Source organism: Salvelinus sp. IW2-2015, linkage group LG23 (assembly GCF_002910315.2).
Source record: "Salvelinus sp. IW2-2015 linkage group LG23, ASM291031v2, whole genome shotgun sequence".
Taxonomy (NCBI): domain Eukaryota; kingdom Metazoa; phylum Chordata; class Actinopteri; order Salmoniformes; family Salmonidae; genus Salvelinus; species Salvelinus sp. IW2-2015.
Genome location: NC_036863.1, coordinates 15,243,258 through 15,264,493, shown reverse-complemented (window position 1 = coordinate 15,264,493; position 21,236 = coordinate 15,243,258). Strand labels below are relative to the sequence as shown.

The window sequence follows — 21,236 nt, the reverse complement described above, 5'->3', positions numbered from 1 at the left end:
ACAAAGCCTACTCTGAAAATCAATAATAAAAAATAAAAAAGATTTGTAAATGTTATCGTAATTGTACAGCACAGAATGGTGTCTGATAGAATAGAATGGGTAAAATGGGTAGCCTAATACAGTAGTCCCCAATCAGAGATTCGAGATGCCTGGTCCACGGTTGTAAAACGTCTGGTCCTCCCACATCTTGTCAACCATACATTCTTGACTGTTTGAGTGATGCTATCGGTAGCCATGGAAACCCGATACAATAGATTCATTCCCCCTGCCTCTCTCTCCCTGGCCAGTCCTCTCCATCCACTGAAAAGCTCTTGACTTTGCGCATGTACGGCCAAACTGAACATTGCATCGACTCCAAGATGGCGTTAACACGTCTGGCTTGCATTCTGGTCCTCCTCTCAACTCACTGTAAGTAAATACATGAGGACTGCGCTTTATTTCCCTAGCCTATTGCCGTTGCTGAGACATTCTGGACGAGACATTCTGGACGTGACACTCGCTTGTGTCATTTGAAATGAGCTACTTTGTTATTTGCGAGACGTGATCTGCGTAAGGATATAAGTGATCATTTCTGACCCAACTCTCTCAGCAAGCTAGCTATAGCCAGCCAGCTATTTTGTTATTAATAGATGATGTTCTGATTTAAATGGAGATATATTCAATTATAAAGTAGGCAATCGAAGACCAGAATTAAGAAATGGTTTGGTAACGCTAGAGCCTCAAGTCCTGTTGTGTCGGCTCGTTGGAATGTTTGATCTATCTGAAGCCGGACAGTGCAGTTTGGCATTTGGAAGTATGTCTAGTTTATCGAACTCTTCAGAGATAGAAACCTTTCGTAAACTGCTCTACATACAGTTAGCGTGTTTTAATGGGCTATAAACTTTACATGATGAAATAGCAAGAAGAGATACAATGTATCCGTTCATTTAGAGGCTTGTTTTTTAAAAGGGGACTCCCCCTTTAGTCTGTCTCCTTACTTTCAAAAGTGTTCGACTGTAAATACAACTATAAATGTGTTATTGTCTAAGAAATAAGTATTTCATATAAATATACGTTTGCTTAAACGTTTTTAACGTGTTTGAATCGTGGTTGATAAAAGTTCAGTCTCGCAGTATTCTGTGATGCGAGATAACGGTTTTTTCCATTGGGGAATAAAGACAGACAGTTCGCGGGAGGAGCCTATCTGAAAGCAGCAGGCAGCTCGCTTTGTCCGCTCTTTGAAGAGCGGTTCTAAAATGTAGATTTTGTAACTTTTTATTAGCCATCTTAAGCGATTTGTCTCGGCATGTAAACAGTTATTGTTTTGATTTGACCCTAATTAAAACATGAAATAACTGTTAGAACTGTTTACAATTTGGCCAGATGCAGAGACAAATCATTTAGCTATGTTGCTGGAAGAGTATGATGCAATTTGTTCCCATGAAGCGCTCCCTCGTGTTTAACTCAGGCATACTCAGATCCTTCTCGGAAAGAATGTTTAATCATTATGTTGACATTTCAGAGATACATTTGTATCAACTTTCACAATTGCTGATGTCATTGACATGCTAAATTAAACGAAATAGAACTCTGAATAAGAAGAATGAAATAAAAAACATTTTGAATTGTTCCCAAATGTTTCCTAATAGCCCATAGCAGGTGCTATAGCTTACCTCATATTCAAATTGTAATGAGAATTTGAATCACTAAAGTTATTGATAAATAAGTTAAGGCTACTGATATACACGACACATATGGCTAGATTATAGCAGGATCTTAAACAGCACCACGTGATGGACTGGTGGTGGTCGTTTGCTTTAAGGTTTAACTGTTTTTCCTGAAGTGCTAAGCATGTATTGAATCCTTCTTGAAGAGAGACACACGGAACAAAAGGAAGCACAGACCTGTGTGCCTTCAGCCCCTCTGGTCATCCAAGTGTGTGGACTGGCTTAATTATCTGTGAATTTAAATATGGATAGCAAGAAGGCTGCTTCCAAAGATAGTGCTGGTGTCTTTCAATGTCGACCAGGAATTAGACCTGCTGAGAATCTGATTTAGTGTGTTTGAAGCAATGTTGCCTATTATTTTACAGCTTACCCAGTTGTTATTGTCTGTAGGCTATATACTATAGTTAGAGCTAGTTAACCTTGATTGTTGTTGGAAAGATTGTTACCACTCAATTACAGTTCTGAAAGAAAAACATAATTCACAATTTGAGGAAAATAACTTGAATCAGCTTTGTACGTTTAAACACCTGTTACTATGTAATTTGATTTTATTGCTTAAATGTACAAATCTATTTGACCTCTTTTGTTATGCACATTCTTTTGTTGGTTTTAGGCTTATTCATCATTGGCTTGTTTTTTCATTTCCAAGGAACTGTTTTGAACTCATGTCATAGTTTGAATGTATTTTGAATAGGTATGAGAGAGATGTACAGGGATTTGCTAAAAATAAGGAAACACCAACATAAAGTTTTTTTTAAATAAGACGTTGGGCCACCACGAGTCGCCAGAACAGCATCAGTGCGCCTTAGCATAGATTCTACAAGTACACTATATATACAAAAGAATGTGGACACCCCTTCAAATTAGTGGATTCAGCTATTTCAGCCACACCGTTGCTGACAGGTGTATAAAACTGAGGACACCGCCATGCAATCTCCATAGACAAACATTGCAATAAAATGGCCTTACTGAAGAGTTCAGTGACTTTCAACTTGGCACCGTCATAGGATGCCACCTTTCCAACAAGTCAATTCGTCAAAATTCTGCCCTGCTAGTGCTGCCCCGGTTAACTGTAAGTGCTGTTATTGTGAAGTGGAAACGTCTAGGAGCAACAACGGCTCAGCCGCAAAGTGGTAGGCCACACAAGCTCACAGAACGGGACCACCGAGTGCTGAAGCGCGTAGGGGGGACCAACTCCATATTAATACCCATGAATTTGGAATGAGATGTTCGACGAGCAGGTGTCCACATACATTTGGTCATGTAGTGTATCTGGAGCTCTATTGGGGGGATGCGACACCATTCTTCCACAAGAAATTCCATCTTCTGGTGATTTGTCGATGGTGGCCGGAAACGCTGTCTCAGGCGCCGCTCCAGAATCTCCCATAAGTGTTCAATTGGGTTGAGATCCTGCCAAGACTTAGAAGTGCCAAGATATGTGGGAGCTTGACAGTGCTGAAAGTGGAACAGTACCAAAGCCAATATAAACCAAGCCAATATTCTTTGATTTTTATTTGGACTTGCGTATATTGTTTTGTATTGTTAGGTATTACTGCACTGTTGGAGCTAGGAACATCAGAATTTCGCTACACCCACGACAACATCTGCAAAATATGTGTATGCAATCAATAAAATTTGATTAGATTAATATTGAGATATTTCCTTAATAGTCTTAGAAGAAGCACCTTCACAAATCTTAACCCTTAAGGTCCAGTCACCTCTATTTGAAGTTTGAGAATTATTGGCTTCTTTGACCTCAAGAAATTCACATTTATTCAGTGGCAGTAAAACTTGTTTTCCAGTCTGAATAAAAGTGAAAGAAAGATCAATAACAATGGTTGTGGCAAATGTCATTTCAGACTTGATAAATTACCCTTTAGCAAATGAGTGGGAAATTGATTAGGCTACTCATGGAGGCATGACCAACTGAAATGTGAGAACCTGGTCTAGTTTTTTTGCCCTATGGCAGCTCACAGTAAGTCTGCTTAAGCCTCATACCTCTTTGGGTGAGAAGAGAAGTCCCTTATCTGAGGAGATATGGGAGAGAAAAGCAAGCTGCCTCCTTAAGCATGAAACACATCGAGTATCCCATTGCCGATAGACAGCCTATAGGTACTTATCACAGTGGGAGGCTGTTCCTTCTCTTACTAGAACAAAAGCGGTACCTGCTTCATGCCGACCTGTTAGCAACAAACCTATCGATTCTACTTGTAGAATCACAATGCTCGTCAGCGGCCAACAACTTGACTTTGAGACAATCAGAGAGCATGAACCCCCCCAAAAGGGGGACATTTTCTCCATACATCCACGGATGAGCCAGTCACACTTCATATGCAATGTAGGCTATGGGATGGTAGCTAGCTAAGTGCATTAATTAAATCACAATGGATTAGCTAGTTTCAATGAATAAGCTGCCTGTGTTAGCTGCCGAGTGTTGTGCAAGCCAGCGAATATGCTAACGCCTTTGCTTAGCTAATGTTGGAGTGTTTTCCCCTGATAAGTCTCTCCATCATGGCAAAATGTTTGTACACACACACACACACACACACACACACACACACACACACACACACACACACACACACACACACGATGAAGGATAAGACGCCTGTCTTCTTTGCTGACTTAATTTAAACAGGAGCCAGATGACAGGTGTTTTCTTCATTGTATAAAATGTGTGGCAATGCTGGTGGGGCCGGCAGGAGTTGGTGAGCCCCAGGGAAAGTGCTGATAGCGCTTCCCCCCAGGAGGTGCTTGTTGTCAGATGCTTCCCTTCCCATCCACAGCTTGTGAGCAAATGTTTGGAGCACTCCCTGAATGGCATGCTGGAACCCCCGGGCGAGTCACATACAGCTTGACATTTTAGTGTAGACAGTAAATGGCAGGGAAAAAGAGAAAAACGAATAGCAAGCACAGAGAGGAGTGGCTGCCCACTCAGCGCTAGTTTATTTAGAGAGTTAAGAGTTATTCCCAACAGACAAAGCAGTTGTGTGAGAATGGTAGACCCACTGTCCGTTTAAACTAGCACGGTAGCCCATGTCCTGTAATTAGGCTTGCAGCTCTAGCCTACATTTCCAGTTTGCTTGTAAAGCCGTTTGCAGTAGAGGTCGACCGATTAGGATTTTTCAACGCCGATACCGATTATTGGAGGACCAAAAAAAGCCGATACCGATTAATCGGACAATTTTTTAAATACATTTTTTGTAATAATGCCAATTACAACAATATTGCATTAACACTTATTTTAACTTAATATAATACATAAATAAAATCAATTTAGCCTCAAATAAATAATGAAACATGTTCAATTTGGTTTAAATAATGCAAAAACAAAGTGTTGGAGAAGAAAGTAAAAGTGCAATATGTGCCATGTAAAAAAGCTAACGTTTAAGTTCCTTGCTCAAAACATGAGAACATATGAAAGCTGGTGGTTCCTTTTAACATGAGTCTTCAATATTCCCAGGTAAGAAGTTTTAGGTTGTAGTTATTATAGGAATTATAGGACTATTTCTCTCTGTACCATTTGTATTTCATATACCTTTGACTATTGGATGTTCTTATAGGCACTTTAGTATTGCCAGTGTAACAGTATAGCTTCCGTCCCTCTCCTCGCCCCTACCTGGGCTCGAACCAGGAACACATCGACAACAGCCACCCTCGAAGCAGCGTTACCCATGCAGAGCAAGGGGAACAACTACTCCAAGTCTCAGAGCGAGTGATGTTTGAAACGCTAACTAGCGCGCACCCCGCTAACTAGCGCGCACCCCGCTAACTAGCGCGCACCCCGCTAACTAGCGCGCACCCCGCTAACTAGCGCGCACCCCGCTAACTAGCTAGCCATTTCACATCGGTTACACCAGCCTAATCTCGAGAGTTGATAGGCTTGAAGTCATAAACAGCTCAATGCTTGAAGCATTGCGAAGAGCTGCTGGCAAAACGCACGAAAGTGCTGTTTGAATGACTGCTTACGAGCCTTCTGGTGCCTACCATCGCTCAGTCAGACTGCTCTATCAAATCATAGACTTAATTATAACATAATAACACACAGAAATACGAGCCTTTGGTCATTAAAATGGTCAAATCCGGAAACTATCATTTCGAAAACAAAACATTAATTATTTCAGTGAAATACGGAACCGTTCTGTATTTTATCTAACGGGTGGCATCCCTAAGTCTAAATATTGCTGTTACATTGTACAACCTTCAATGTTATGACATAATTATGTATAATTCTGGCAAATTAATTACGGCCTTTGTTAGGAATAAATGGACTTCACACAGTTCACAATGAGCCAGGCAGCCCAAATTACTGCATATACCCTGACTCAAGAGAAATGACACAATTTCCCTAGTTATAAGAAATTCATGTTAACAGGCAATATTAACTAAATATACTAAATATGCAGGTTTAAAAATATATACTTGTGTATTGATTTTAAAGAAAGGCATTGATGTTCATGGTTAGGTACACATTTGTGCAACGACAGTGCTTTTTTCGCAAATGCGCTTGTTATATCATCACCCGTTTGTCGAAGTAGGCTGTGATTCAATGAGAAATGAACTCGATTATATCGATTATCGATTATATGCAACGCTAGATAAACTAGTCATATCATCAACCATGTGTAGTTAACTAGTGATTATGTTAAGATTGATTGTTTTTTATAAGATAAGTTTAATGCCAGCTAGCAACTTACCTTGGCTTCTTGCTGCCCTCGCGTAACAGGTAGTCAGCCTGCCACGCAGGCTCCTTGTGGAGTGCAATGTAAGGCAGGTGGTTAGAACGTTGGACTAGTAACCGGAAGGTTGCAAAAACTAATCCCGGAGTTGACAAGGTAAAAATCGGTCGTTCTGCCCCTGAACAAGGCAGTTAACCCACCGTTCCTAGGCCGTCATTGAAAATAAGAATGTGTTCTTAACTGACTTGCCTAGTTAAATAAAGGTGTAAAAAAAAAAAAAAAATGGCAAATCGGTGTCCAAAAATACCGATTACCGATTGTTATGAAAACTTGAAATCGGCCCTAATTAATCGGCCATTCCGATTAATCAGTCGACCTCTAGTTTGCAGTTAATCTATACTGAGGTTAGGTTTTGACAACAATTTGAATTGACATTTTGAATAATGTATTATGCACGATTCATGCAGATTCATCTCAGCATTTAGAAGTTACACTGAAGTTAAAGCTAATCATTGGCCAACAACAAGACCACAATAGTAGTTATTTACAGTGCCTTCTGAAAGTATTCAGACCCCTTGACTTTTTCCAGATTTTGTTAGGTTACAGCCTTATTCTAAAATTGATTAAATTGTTTTTCAATCTACACACACAATACCCCATAGTAACAAAGTAAAACATGTTTTTTAGACATTTTTGCTAATTTATAAAAAATGAAAAACGGAAATATCACATTTACATAAGTATCACTTATGCGCTGTCTTGGCTGTGTGCTTAGGGTCGTTGTCCTATTGGAAGGTGAACCTTCACCCCAGTCTGGAGCAGGTTTTCATAAAGGATCTCTTTGTACTTTGCTCTGTTCATCTTTCCCTCGATCCTGACTAGTTTCCCAGTCTCTGCCACTGAAAAACATCCCCACAGCATGATGCTACCACCACCAATCTTCACCGTAGGGATGGTTCCAGGTTTACCCCAGACGTGGCGATTGGCATTCAGTCCAAAGAGTTCAATCTTGGTTTCATTAGACCAGAGAATCTTGTTTCTCATGGTCTGAGAGTCTTTAGGTGCCTTCTGGCAAACTCCAACCAGGCTGTCATGTGCCTTTTACTGAGGAGTGCCTTCCGTCTGGCCACTCTACCATAAAGGCGTAATTGGTTGAGTGCTTCAGAGATGGTTGTCCTTCTGGAAGGTTCTCCCATCTCCATAGAAGAACTGTAGAGCGTTGTTAGAGTGACCATCAGGTTTTTGGTCACCTCCCAGACTAAGGCCCTTCTCCCCCGATTTCTCAGTTTGGCTGTGCGGCCAGCTCTAGGAAGAGTCTTGGTGGTTCCAAACCTCTTCCATTTAAGAATGATGGAGGTCACTGTGTTGTTGGACCTTCAATGCTGCAGAAATGTTTTGGTACCCTTTCCCCAGATCTGTGTTTTGACACAATCCTGTCTCTGAACTCTACAGACAATTCCTTTGACCTCATGGCTTGGTTTTTGCTCTGACATGCACTGTCAACTGTGGGACCTTATATAGACAGGTGTGCGCCTTTCCAAATCATGTCCAATCAATTGAATTTACCACAGGTGGACTCCAATCAAGTTGTAGAAACATCTCGAAGGTTGATCAATGGAAACAGGATGCACCTGAGCTCAATTTCGAGTCTCATAGCAAAGGGTCTGAATACTTTTATAAATAAGGTTTTGTTTTGTATTTGTAATACATTTGCAAATTTTCCAAAATCTGTTTTTCCTTTGTCATTATGTGGTATTGTGTGTAAATTGATGAGGAAAAAACATATTTAATCAATTTTAAGGCTGTAGCGTAACACAATAAGGCTGTAACATAACAACATATGGAAAAAGGGGTCTGAATACTTTCCAAATGCACTGTACCTTGGATAACCGCGCCACAAAGGACCATGCATGGGATAAAGGCAGCAAAGCACATGATTCCAACAATGGAATGGCCCGAAACAGCTGAGCAGGAGTGGGTGGATGGGTTTGGGGAGAAGGCACGAGTGACCAGAAATATCTATGGCGTCCCTCCCAAACCCCAGACACTGTTTGTTAGCAGCAAATGCGGCATTGTGAATAAAAAGCATACGGAGGAAAAAACTTCTAATGTACTGTGAATTACTTCACCCCTCCCACTCACCTGTTTTAAGTTGGTCTTAAAGAGAATGAAAGGGTAGTTGACTAAGAAATAAAGCATAACAGAAAAGGTGGATTTGAATGGCCTTTCATGAGATAGAAATCCACTTGAACTTCGCACCAAGAACTTGAAAGGTTATTGAAGTAGGCACTACCCTGCTTTTATATATTTTTTCTCCTTTTGGTAAGCAGTAGCAGATGCTGAGAGGAAAGTTGAAAATGGACATGGTTATGTTCCAGGAATGGCAAGCACGTGCATTCTTCAAATGTTAATAAGACTATCGTGTGGAAGAGGCATTGATAAAAAATAAAAATAGGTCTAGAGCCTGGCTGCTAGGTTGAAGGTAGTTGGCCAAAACCCCCCATTAAAATATAACATCAGTTTTGGCTCGTCTCAGATTTGTTGTTGTTGTTGCATTAAGCCCATCTGTAGGCCTTGGTGTAATTTTGGGGAATTTTGATCGAGCACAACACTTATTTATATTTCTCAGAGATGTCACTTTTTTCTGTTGTGAGATATGGCATAATAAGTCTGGAAGTGATATTTCACCTTGTCAGTAGCAGTTGAAATCTGTTTGTTTTGCCAAGACGTTATCATGCAATGTTTTTTCTGTGTCTGCGGGATAATCTTTGAAATGCTCATCAATTGGCTGTCTGAGTTTAGGGCAGTGTTTTGGCGATTTCCTGTTTGCCGATCTTTATCTGTAGTCACGTGATCCCTAGGGGAAGAACGCCGGAGTGGTTTTCCTCCCTGTGTTCATTCAATAGATTCAGACAGAGCCAGCACATCAATAGGTCAGGAGGAACCGCCATCAATCACACATTGGGATGCTGTCAATTTAGGGAAATAATTACAGATTCATTAATGGCAGGGCACAGATAATAGAGTGAATGCTGCTGAAGCACTGCCTGTCTGAAAAGGCAAGGGAAGTCTGGGCTACATGCTAGGAGTCATAGCCAGATAATCGCTTTGGATTCATCCTCTGTTTACCATACTGTCACAAAGGCAATTACTCTCTCTATAAATAGCCAGATGGCAGAATCATATGACAGCCTCAGGTGTTTGAACGCTGTTCATTCCAAAGCATTGGGCTTGTATTCAAGCAACTCTAAATATATGATTCGAGATTAAACATATTCATATCTAAGCATAGTAAAATAGAAACTATTGGCATTATCTGAAAATGCATTTGTTCATCTTAAATCTYAAATACACATTGACGACAACTGACTAGTTTCAGCACCATCCTCACCGCTTTTCTACCCTTCTGAAAAGGCAATTTGGCATTTTCAGCGAGAACACTTTTCGTTCCTAAAACAAGTCTATCACCAACAGCCAAGCTGACAGTCAAAATACTCTCCTTCCTGTGATCTGCAGAACTGACAATGACTTCAATCCCTCGCAGCAGCCAGCTGAGTTCTTAAGTGTCTTCTACAGTATGAAGGGCAGATGACACCAGCCTTGTGATAAAAAAAGACATCCCAATCATTTTGTTGACCATAACTAATCCTCGCCGAGGCGTTCTCTTGATGTAGGGCCTTGCGAAAGAGACCGGTATGCAAGAGCCATGTATGTGGTTGTACGGCCTCCTAGTAGTGTTGTGCGATTCTTGCGGTAAGACCTGACAAAAATGTTGGTGGTCATCCAAAGAAAGTTTTTATTTATTAATATTTTTTTATTTAACCTTTATTTAACTAGGCAAGTCAGTTAAGAACAAATTCTTATTTACAATGACGGCCTACCCCGGCAAAACCCTAACACTGACGACGCTGGGCCAATTGTGCTCCGCCCTATGGGACTCCCAATCACGGCCGGTTGTGATACAGCCTGGAATCGAACCAGGGTCTATAGTGACGCCTGTAGCACTGAAATGCAGTGCCTTAGGTCGCTGCGCCACTCAAGAACCCATTGAGCAGCATTGCGGTGTTAGGTTCTAAATGAACCAAGTAAAAACTCACAGACGATTAGTAAAGCTCAAACCAAGTTTATTCACCCAAAGGATTAGACAGCTGAAGAGACAAAGACATGGTTCCACCAGCACAAGTATATATACCCCAATTTGGATGAAGTCTCCTCCTTCCCTCTAAACATTACGTCTTTATTGCTAGGGAAGAAGTTAAGTGATGCAGGTAATTAACTGTTCCTTCTCCCTTAATGTGACCTGACCTCGGTCCCCATTCCTCACTAATCCACAGCTCTCCACCCTTATCTGTGACTGCAACTATGTGATCGCCTTTCCTTTACTCATTACATTCCAAGCTTAATTGACTCCACCATATACATTCCTCCTACAGATAACCAGTAACTTTTGGTGTAGGAACCAGGCTGTGGCACTCCTCATTTCCATAGGATACCTGATGATTAACAATATTTGCAAGATGGCGCCGACAGAGATTGTCGCCTCGCTTCGAGTCCTTAGGAAACTATGCAGTATTTAGTTTTTTTATGTATTATTTCTTACATTGTTACCCCAGGAAATCTTAAGTCTTATTACATACAGCCGGGAAGAACTATTGGATATAAGAGTGACGTCAACTTACCAACATTACGACCAGGATTACGACTTTCCCGAAGCGAATCCTCTGTTTGGACCACCACCCAGGACAATGGACCTAATCCCAGAAGCTGACCCAAAACAACGGCACAGCAGAAGGTGCAGATGGAGCGGCCTCCTGGTCAGGCTTCGTAGACGTGCACCTTGCCCACCGCTCCCGAGTATACTACTCGCCAATGTCCAGTCTCTTGACAACAAGGTAGATGAACTTTGAGCAAGGGTTGCCTTCCAGAGAGACATCAGAGATTGTAACATCCTCTGTTTCACAGAAACATGGCTCTCTCGGGATATGTTGTCGGAATCGGTTCAGCCACCGGGCTTCTCCATGCATCGCACCGACAGAGATAAACTCCTCTCTGGGAAGAGGAAGGGCGGGGGTGTATGCTTCATGATTAATGACTCATGGTGTAATCATAACAACATACAGGAACTCAAGTCCTTCTGCTCACCCAACCTAGAATTCCATTCAATCAAATGCCGGCCATATTATCTCCCAATTTTGGATAACTAGTCACTTTAAACAATGCCACTTTAAATAATGCCACTTTAATAATGTTTACATATCTTACATTACTCATACCATATGTATATACTGTATTTTATACCATCTATTGCACCTTGCCTATGCCGCTCGGCCATCGCTCATCCATATATTTATATGTACATATTCTCATCCACTCCTTTAGATTTGTGTGTATTAGGTAGTTGTTGGGAAATTGTTAGATTACTTGTTAGATATTACTGCACTGTCGGAACTAGAAGCACAAGCATTTAGCTACACTCGCATTAACATCTGCTCACCATGTGTATGTGACCAATAAAATTTAATTTGATTTTGATTTGATTTATTTCAAGTTTAGAAGTCAGAACCCATCTGCAGTGAGTAAGGGGGGTGGAGTAGGGGTAGGTTTGGGCGGTATAGTTCTCTTTTTGGGGGTTTGGTGCACCCTAAAATTAACTATCTGACTATCTATGTGCCAAATAAATGATCACCAGCTCAGGGCTCCAGTTATGCATTTGGTTTGCTAACTTGCTATTTAAGTGGCTAGCTTGCTCGATCAAGCTTCTTGGTTACAGCAGAGAATCAATCCCCTCCTGGATCAAGATCCCTGCTGCCAACATTTTTTTCCATTCAGAAAGAAATAGTGGCCCTTGTGCGCACTGCCAGTAATACTGTATGGCACAGGAACGATATGAAGGTATGAAAATATGGAGTGCATCGTGACTTCTCACTGTAGTGTTTCTCACGTTTCTACCCAAGGTAATCGGCCCAGATGCTTTATCAGCCCAGTGACCATATGCCAGAAATGATTCATCATCAGGCAGAATCTCAGCATCAAATCAAGCTAAATCATTCTTATAACTATCTCAAGCTCAGGAAATGTAGTTGGCCTCTGTGAAGGGATGTGCAAGTCTTGTGCTAAGGCCTGACAAAAATGTTGGCAGTCAGACAAAGGGAGTTTTTGTTGAGTAGCATTGCGGTGAGTAAGGGGGGTGGAGTAGGGGTGTTTGGGAGTTCTCTGTGACTTCTCACTGCAGTGTCTCTCACGTTTCTACCCGAGGTAATCGGCCCAGATGCTTTATCAGCCCAGTGACACAAATGCCACAAATTATTCATCATCAGGCAGAAACTCGGCATCAAATCATGCTAAATCATTCTTATGACCATCTCAAGCTCAGGAAATGTAGTCCATTGAAGACTGCCATGCCATCACAAATAATCCATCAAAGTATGACATGTTTGGTAATACACAGTTTCAGTAAATTGGTCCAAGGTTCTTATTTAGGCAGCTGATAGGTAGGCCTACAACCTACAACTACAGTTTCAAATTGAATGTATTTCACAATAAAGCCTCTCTCTTCAAACGAGGTATGTAGGCGTTAGCAAGTTCACTGAACGTCAGAATGATGGTGAGTAGGCGATAGAGAACAGACAGAGCTACAATAAATGATTATTGATTTGTGTCAAACAAAGGAAGGTCTTAGTAGAATAAATATCCTGTCTACTTTTGAAAAGCCACCATTAGCATCCGACTTGCAATGTACATTTAGCTGACTGGTCAGATAGTGTTGGTAGATTGTAACCAGACCATCTGGTGACCTGGTGTTGGGGTTAACACTTGGGCTACAGTATTAGGCCTAACTGGTAAAAAGGATGATTTTATGCAGCAGAGATGCGGCAGTGTAACATTAACTGAGCAAGTATAACCTCAGTAATTCCTTTGTCCCATTAATGCTCTTAATAGGATACTCTTTATTTTACAGTATGCTATTTACCTGGCACTTACTTAGAAATGACATGGTGAAATGGTAATCACTCAATAATTACTTAACTATTTGTATGGTTTATTTGGGATTCATTGAAACAAGAAGCAGCATTTGTGTTGCTATATTTGAAGGACCAAAAAATATCAATTGCTATCACATAATTTTACTAGTTCATACCAAGTAATAATTATAAGCAGAGACAAGACTAAGTATAGCCAGACATAAGAACATATCTTCATGATAGCTTTCAGCTGACCTAGTCTGGAGCACTTCCATTAAAACTTCATCATCAGTTAAGCCTGAGAAAGTGTCGGACCAAGCATGTATAAAATACTCAGTGAGCACTGAAATCTTTGATATCGAGCGACATTAATGGCATTTCCTAATCCTGTCAGAATGTATCACTGGGACATGGGAAACCCTAGGTTTTTGGTTTGCCATGAGTCGTGCCTGAGAACACGGTAGAAGCCCAGATACAGCATGTACACAGTACAGCTGCCACACGTGTGTGAGTGCATACCCTGGGTAAGTGCCTGAGATATTTGTCGGCATGCCAGACATTGGTGGCGAGTTAGTAACATGGTGGCCCTAGACTGAGCTTCGTAAGAGGGTGTACTGCCTGTAGTACTTACTTGTCAACCATGCTACAGCAAGCTGTAGAAAAAGAAAAACAATTTGAGTCATTTTTATTGTGACTCAGAGGTTTGGCGGGCATTTGTCATCACTGTAACCGGACGCTAGACAAGGCCGCATCCTCAGAGCTGTAGAGAGAGTTTAGGCATCCGTGTGCTTAAGAGTCCATTTTAGTAGCAGAGCCTATAGGGGCTGATAAGGGTGCTTGCCTGAACTGGTGACGTTAGCAGGTAAAAAAGAAAAAAAAGAAAAGGCCAACGCGTGGAAGTGCACAGAAATTTGAATAGATTTTCATAAACACCGCCGTGTCAGCCATTGGAAAGAAAAAGTGAATAGGACAGAAAAAAAGATGTGGAACAACTCATCAAATTTGTCACATCTAGCTCATTTCTAAGGCAGGAAGGTTGCAATTAAACTAAATTGTCAGTTTCTCAACATTCTAGTCTTATTCTAATGTGAAATGCAGCAGAGACATCCCAAAATGACCACACTATCTCATCTGCCATTTCCTCCTAGATAGTCCGACTTCCCGAGTTGAACATGTTTATACAATGGTCATTATCAGGTCTTACAAGATAACCTTAAAAGGAGCCAACAAGACCTTGGAGAGGTTTCACACAGGCAGAATAATCAGACATTATTATTGGGGATGATTGTGTGAGGCTTAAAAGAGATTCTCACAATGTGGAATAACACCACAACAAAGATACTAGTACATTCACCATAGCCATATAGAAGAGGTTCATTGTAACGCTGGAATGAATTCAAGACCACTCTAGATGATATAGAGATATAGAAATTACGACTTGTGAACAAAGCAAATGTATCGTGGCAACATGGGAGATGAGAAAAAGACAGATTAAACTTGTCCTTTTAAAACCTATTTAATCCCAATAGAAGCAACAATAATACGTTTGAAGTCAGGATTATAATAGATTGTGATAGAAAATTACATGTTTTCTTTGTTATTCATCTATTTTGTCATGGCAAAAGCTCAAAGGATGAATATGAAGCACTAGGCCTAGATGCAGAATTTGTCGTGTCTCCACTAACATTCCTTTCTAAAAACAGTGCTCTGTCATTGATTGATAGGACCCTCTATGCATATACATTTCACACACACAGTCACAATTAACGGAAAGCTGTACAGCCTCATCTTTTCATATCCCCCCCTCATCCATTTACATTTTAAGGCCCACACTGTAAAAACCCACATCTTAAAACATAGGCTGCTTGCATACCCATGTAGAATGTTGAATACAAACCATGAAAATAAATTGTTTTGAGAGATATATCCAGACAGCCCTGCACATTTTAGATGAAAGTACAATGACCCTGGTGGAACAATCTGGTCAGGCGGCACCATAAGAAGATTTGCTACGCTTGACCTGTGTTCTTCATTTCCAGTATGCACTGCTGGTACGATGAAGACATGTCTTATAGTCTTTCTGAAAGAACAATGAGAGCACAGATGTGCGGCTCTTGAAATATTGAACGCATAAAACAGCAGAGTGACAGAATAAAGCCAACAAATAATTTATTGAGAAAATAAATAAGAATGGTAGAAAAGAATGGTAGAATGGTAGAAAAGAATGGTAGAAAAAAGCCTTTTAGTAGGCAGGACGAGTTATTTGATGGTGCTCACACAGGGTCTCGGAGTGTGCCCTTTGGATGAGGAGAGGAAAAACACAAAAGTTTCCCCCCAGCCTCCTCAGACCCATCCATTCCGGTTGTATCCGGTTTGAGCCAGAACAATGATCTTATGGGTTTGTGCATTTTCACCACACTTTCAGAGGGAATCTATATCTCTGGGCTGATGAGTCCCTCTAAATAGCCTCCCCCGATTCTCAGTGTAATTAATTCCCCGCTCTGAGGGTCATTCATGCGGAACTGGCCAACCATGCAGTTTTATTTCAGATCATCAACACTCAGGATCATCCTGCATATGACTTTGGGCAGCATACTGTGGTTTCAGGGCGTAGGTTAGCCCAATGTTTCGAGACAGACCTGGGAATGACAGGACTCGGAAGGTCTCGTGGTCAAACGAACAGATCTACAAGTGGCCCCAGATGTGAGCAATGAAGGTAGCGTAGAGTACTGTATATTGGTTAAACCTACCGATGCCCACTCAATTTGATGGTTTTCCCCCAGAGTTTAGCTGGACGCTTGTTTAGAGATCAGACAGCAGTTGGCCAATCGGTTGGAGACATCACTTATCAGGGGTGGGGTCACTATAATTGCTATGTGCAGCTGCAAAGATTCCATCGGAGTCTGGACATTCCATACTGGGAGCAATATGCAGACCAGTGACACTCCCCAGTAATTGACGGGATATTCTCCTTAGTGTGACTAATGAGTTTGGCCATAATTATTTCCCATTTAAAGGGCTTAAAAAAAAAGATCTTGGTTAGCTGAGTTATGCTAGAATTACTCAGCTAGGACTGTAATAATACTGTTAACCTGTATCATTAAAGTGCATCTTCCAAGGAATTCTCCATTGCATGATATACAGAAGATGAGAACAAGCATAGCAAGAGACCATAAGACAKAGACTGGTGATCGTTCTCTTTGGTTTGGAGATGGGGTTATGAACACACCTCAGCGGTGCACTACACATCTGTCTAGTGAACAAAATCATTTTCTCTCTGGATCAAGATCCAGATGCGAGCGTGTTTCTTTTTTGTGACTCTGTCTTGACATGTAAACAGTGTGTAATCTGCCATGTAAATCATTGTCTTTCAGAGCTTCAGAGAAAGGCAAATGGTATATTGAAAAAAGTCCCTGCCAATTTCATGTTTGTATGCAACTTTTTCCATCCTTAATTCTTGATGTTTCCCCCCCTTTTCCAATTTTAAGTTTGAGGCAAAAAAATGGAGGGCAATCGAAGGTGCACTTTTGCTTTATCAAACAGAACACCACAGAGCACTTAGGTTTGCAAAAACAGGCAGGTGACAAAGGTCAACAGCTGTCCTCTATTTTTGCCATGAACGCACTTCTGTGACTCACCATTGTGTCCAACCACCAGGTTGCATTGTAACATTGAACAGTATGTCTTACTTCCTGTGATGGCATGAGTGTGACTACATTGCTAGCGTTAAATTCGGCCACAGAATGGGCTGCATGGAGCGCTCAGCAGTTTTGCTATGCAGCGCGTTTGTCCGGCATTTCCCATGGAAACCCGTGGGGGATTCCTCCCGAGCAGGTGATGGAAGCAGGGGTCCTTTGGGGTTGTCAGTGGTAGCATGAGGCTCAGATGGTTATCCCCTTTTCTCCCACCTGTTGCTCAGCAACATTCTCTGCCCTGCTCCTCAGACTGCCTATGCTAACTATTTGAGTCTGGAGTATGCTTTTGTACACATGTTGTTCTAAAGGCCTGCTCACTGGGTCAGTCGCTGGGATCGCTCACCAGGGAACTGCACACTTTGATGTCGCAATCCTTCAAAGCACGCAATTTTTGATATAGGAGAGCAATCCTTTTTGGAATAGGAGAGCATTGTGTTAGTATCTAGTCTGGAAATGGTTATGAAATAGTCCTGATTTATTCAGTTATATATCCTAGGTTGTGGAATTTAGCAGTCTTTAGCGTTGGGATAGTGGGTGGTAAGAGTGCGTCTTCCATCAGAAAAGTCAGAACACAGTAATTTTGTGATGCCAAACATTAAAATACAAACCATACTGTAGTAAACACTTTAATTGACATTTACTACATAGACTATATCTTAGCAGAACAATATAATTGCCTCTGAGCAAGGCACTTTTTAAAATATAATTTGGACAAGGGTATTCTAACTAGCAAGGATTATCAAAATGGACAGTAAATAAATGAACAGGGAATGTTATGACTGTTGTCGTTAGTTGACCTCAAATGAGGTTCCTTTTGGAAAGTGACCCTTTTCCCTGTCCACGCTTATCAAAACTCTGCATCACCTGTGACCAGTTGTTAGTGCTGAGTGATTAACAGAAATGTCAGTTATTTTTAATTTTTAAACAACTAATTGATCGATTATTTGAATTCCATTAAGTTCAGTTCTTTCTGTGCTGTGAGCTCAGTGCGCACATTGCACGTTTTCTCTAGAGATAAATCAGATCAATCCCGAACTGTGCTATGTAGTAGTAATTGTAGTTTCCAACAGGCCAATATTCTACATAGATTAGCGCAGAAAACGTGGTAATTAACTACAATGACCATACATGCTTACAATCCATTGCGTGTCTACTTGTCCAGTCCGTGTTTCTTTTAGCATGCTCCTTAAAAGAGAGAAGAATGCGTTATCGAGAAGGATAGTGAGCAGTTGCTTCGGGTGGTATCTCTCTACCTGAAAATACATGATCTAAGTGATTGATAGTTGGTATTCAGCAGTCATAAAAGTATGTCTTATTTACTTAGAAGATCTACTAAAATAATGATTTTGTCAGAGCATAGGCAGCAGCTCTATAGAGATGAGATGATGACTTGGAATGAAAATAAAGTAATCAAATAAAACTAATGTAATATACACAACAACTGAAATATTTTATTAAAATAATGTGAATAAATGTTGATTAATAAGTGATAAGCAGTAATGGGCAGTCACTACTATCATGGGACTTTTATCAATTGTTTTATTCAGTTTTATTCGGATTATTAACAGAAACTGAACCAACCTCAAAAAGCACTAATCGCTCAGCACTACCGGTTGGTTGTCCCCACGATGTCAAAAGCTTTGGGTGACCTCACATTCTACACTCCCCCGCACTCACTCCACACTAACTGCTTACTAACTAACAATTAAACAGGCCAGAACTGCTGCCCACAGCATTTAACAAAATATAGAGCCATATTTATTGAGTCTAGGTCTACTTCAAATCTGGTCAAAATAAATATTTTGTCCAAGTATGGATCTTTTAGGTGGAGCAGGATATGGTCTGAACCCAGACTCCCTCATTCGATAGTAATGATTGTGGACAGCTCTACACCGGAATAAAATGTAGACACTACTATTTTGTCAGTAAATAAATACAAAATAAAACAAGTCTAGTTTGAATAGTCTGTATGAATGCCTCACACCATGTTTAGTTAGTCTACATGTTCAAACCTCACCCCTTGTTATTTGTTTTCTGAATCAAGTCTTGCGTAACTGCCTATCATTTTCAAGAGTCTATTCATGGAGTAATGGGGGTTGGCGGCCTTGATTTAAAGGCCCTACCCCGTTGACATCCATCATTGCTACCGAATCACAGTGAAAGCAAGTGGAAAGAGGACACATTTTTCATTGGGTTGCCATAGAGCACTTCCTGCATGGCCAGTATATGCAAAATAATGACTTTTATGGAACGAAAGACTTAACTGAGGTTAATTTTACCTATAAATATATAGATGTCTAGAGGTGTGAACCTTCATCTTTGAGTCAGCAAAGATGCTCGTTAATTCTGCCTACAGTTTCTGTTAATGCCAGTGAGAATTACATTATTAAAGGAATACCTTGCAACAGAATCATGGGTGATAAAAAATGCATCAAATCATATGCCTGTTAACAACCAGGAAGTCATGAAACCACAGTATGAAACCAGAGTATTTTATGTAAAAATAATCAGCTTCACAGAGCTTAAGTGTCCAGAATAGAGAGATGAATATGGGGATGTATAGGCTATTTATGCATTCAACTGGCCTAACTGTTCAGGCATTCGGAGTTGCTGCCCCACTGCACAAGATGCCTTTGTTCAGGAGTGCAAACAAAAGGCAATTAATGAGATCGGCTATGGGGGGCCACTGCTGGAGAGGAAAACAATGGGAGCACTGGGATTTGTGCTTGGCCTGCTGTTCTAGGGCCGATAGGATCTCAATGAGTGGACTGAATGCTGCTGGGAGGCCCATGATGGAGACTTTATGAGCTCCCTGCTGCCTTCTCACACACTCTGGCCTGTGAACACCACAATTGTGTTGCTAAAGAGTAAGTGACCGTCTCTGGCTGTGCTACAATGTGTTTCAGCCATTATCACATTGCCCAATAGAAATTGGCATGTTCCAATCAGTTCCAACAGGATCTAAGGCTATGTAGTAGATGACTCCCATTGGGAAACACAGACATGAAAAGATAAAGCCAAATCACTTTGTTAGATTTAGATATATAGGTTGTGAAAAGGCTCAGTTTTGTGAAACACTAGTGAGGAAAAGCTCAAGTGAGCCAATGAAGTCTGGCCAATGGCCTTGTCCCCAGAGGCAGTGTCACAGGGGACTCCCTTTCAACTCAGCTCTTTTCAGCGCACAGCGAGCATCCTTTGGACCAGGAAGTGAGGCGGATTAAGGCTTTTGGCCTCACTAAGTCAACACATCTCTGCTAGCAGTGTGACATTATTATTCAGCTGTCAGGCAAGCCTTAGCTCACCGGTATCTGCTACACACATTGGTCGGCACTAACAACAATGGCCGCTTATCAATGTAGCCCAGGCCAACGTGGCTGAGCCTAGTGTATCGGTTCAACGTGGAGTAATCGAATCAAATTTCAAATAAAATTGTATTTGTCACATGCGCCGAATACAACAAGGGTAGACTTTACCGTGAAATGCTTACTTACAAGCCCTTAACCAACAATGCAGTTCAAGAAAAAGAGTTAAGAAAATATTTACTAAATAAACTAAAGTAAAAAATACAATAAAAAGTACCGAGGTTATACACAGGGAGTACTGGTACCGAGTCAATGTGCGTGGTACAGGTTAGTCAAGGTCATTTGTACATGTAGGTAGGGGTAAAGTGACTATGCATAGATAATAAACAGCGAATAGCAGCAGTGTAAAAACAAAGGGGGGGTTCAATGTAAATAGTGAGGCCATTTGATTAATTGTTTAGCAGTCTTATGGCTTGGGGATAGAAGGTGTTAAGGAGCCTTTTGGACCTAGACTTGACACTCTGGTACCGCTTGATGTGTGGTAGCAGAGAGAACAGTCTATGACTTGGGTGACGGAGTCCTTGACAATGTTTTGGGCCTTCTTCTGACATCTGCCTAGTATATAGGTCCTGGATGGCAGGAAACTTGACCCCAGTGATATATTGGGCCGTATGCACTACCCTCTGTAGCGCCTTACATGCTGACCAAAATAAATGTACACATACATGTTATTCAATCATTGCACCCACACCGCTTGCGCGCGTCGAAGAGCGCCTAGAACTTGGTTCCCACCTCTCCCATCTCCTCATTGGTTTTTAGGAGCATATACCCACGTGCCATCTCCTCATTGGTTTTTAGGAGCATATACCCACGTGCCATCTCCTCATTGGTT

General features: G+C 41.1%; 1 protein-coding gene across 1 annotated transcript in view; it reads left to right on the top strand.

Moving 5' to 3' along the window:
* Positions 1-268: 268 nt before the first annotated feature.
* LOC111951038 (junctional adhesion molecule 3B) overlaps positions 269-21,236 on the top strand; it is a 43,813-nt gene continuing 22,845 nt past the window's right edge. The window contains exon 1 of the mRNA XM_023969009.2: positions 269-408. Within this exon, the coding sequence (XP_023824777.1) occupies positions 324-408 (85 nt within the window). The 5' untranslated portion in view covers positions 269-323. The remainder of the gene's footprint in view (positions 409-21,236) is intronic.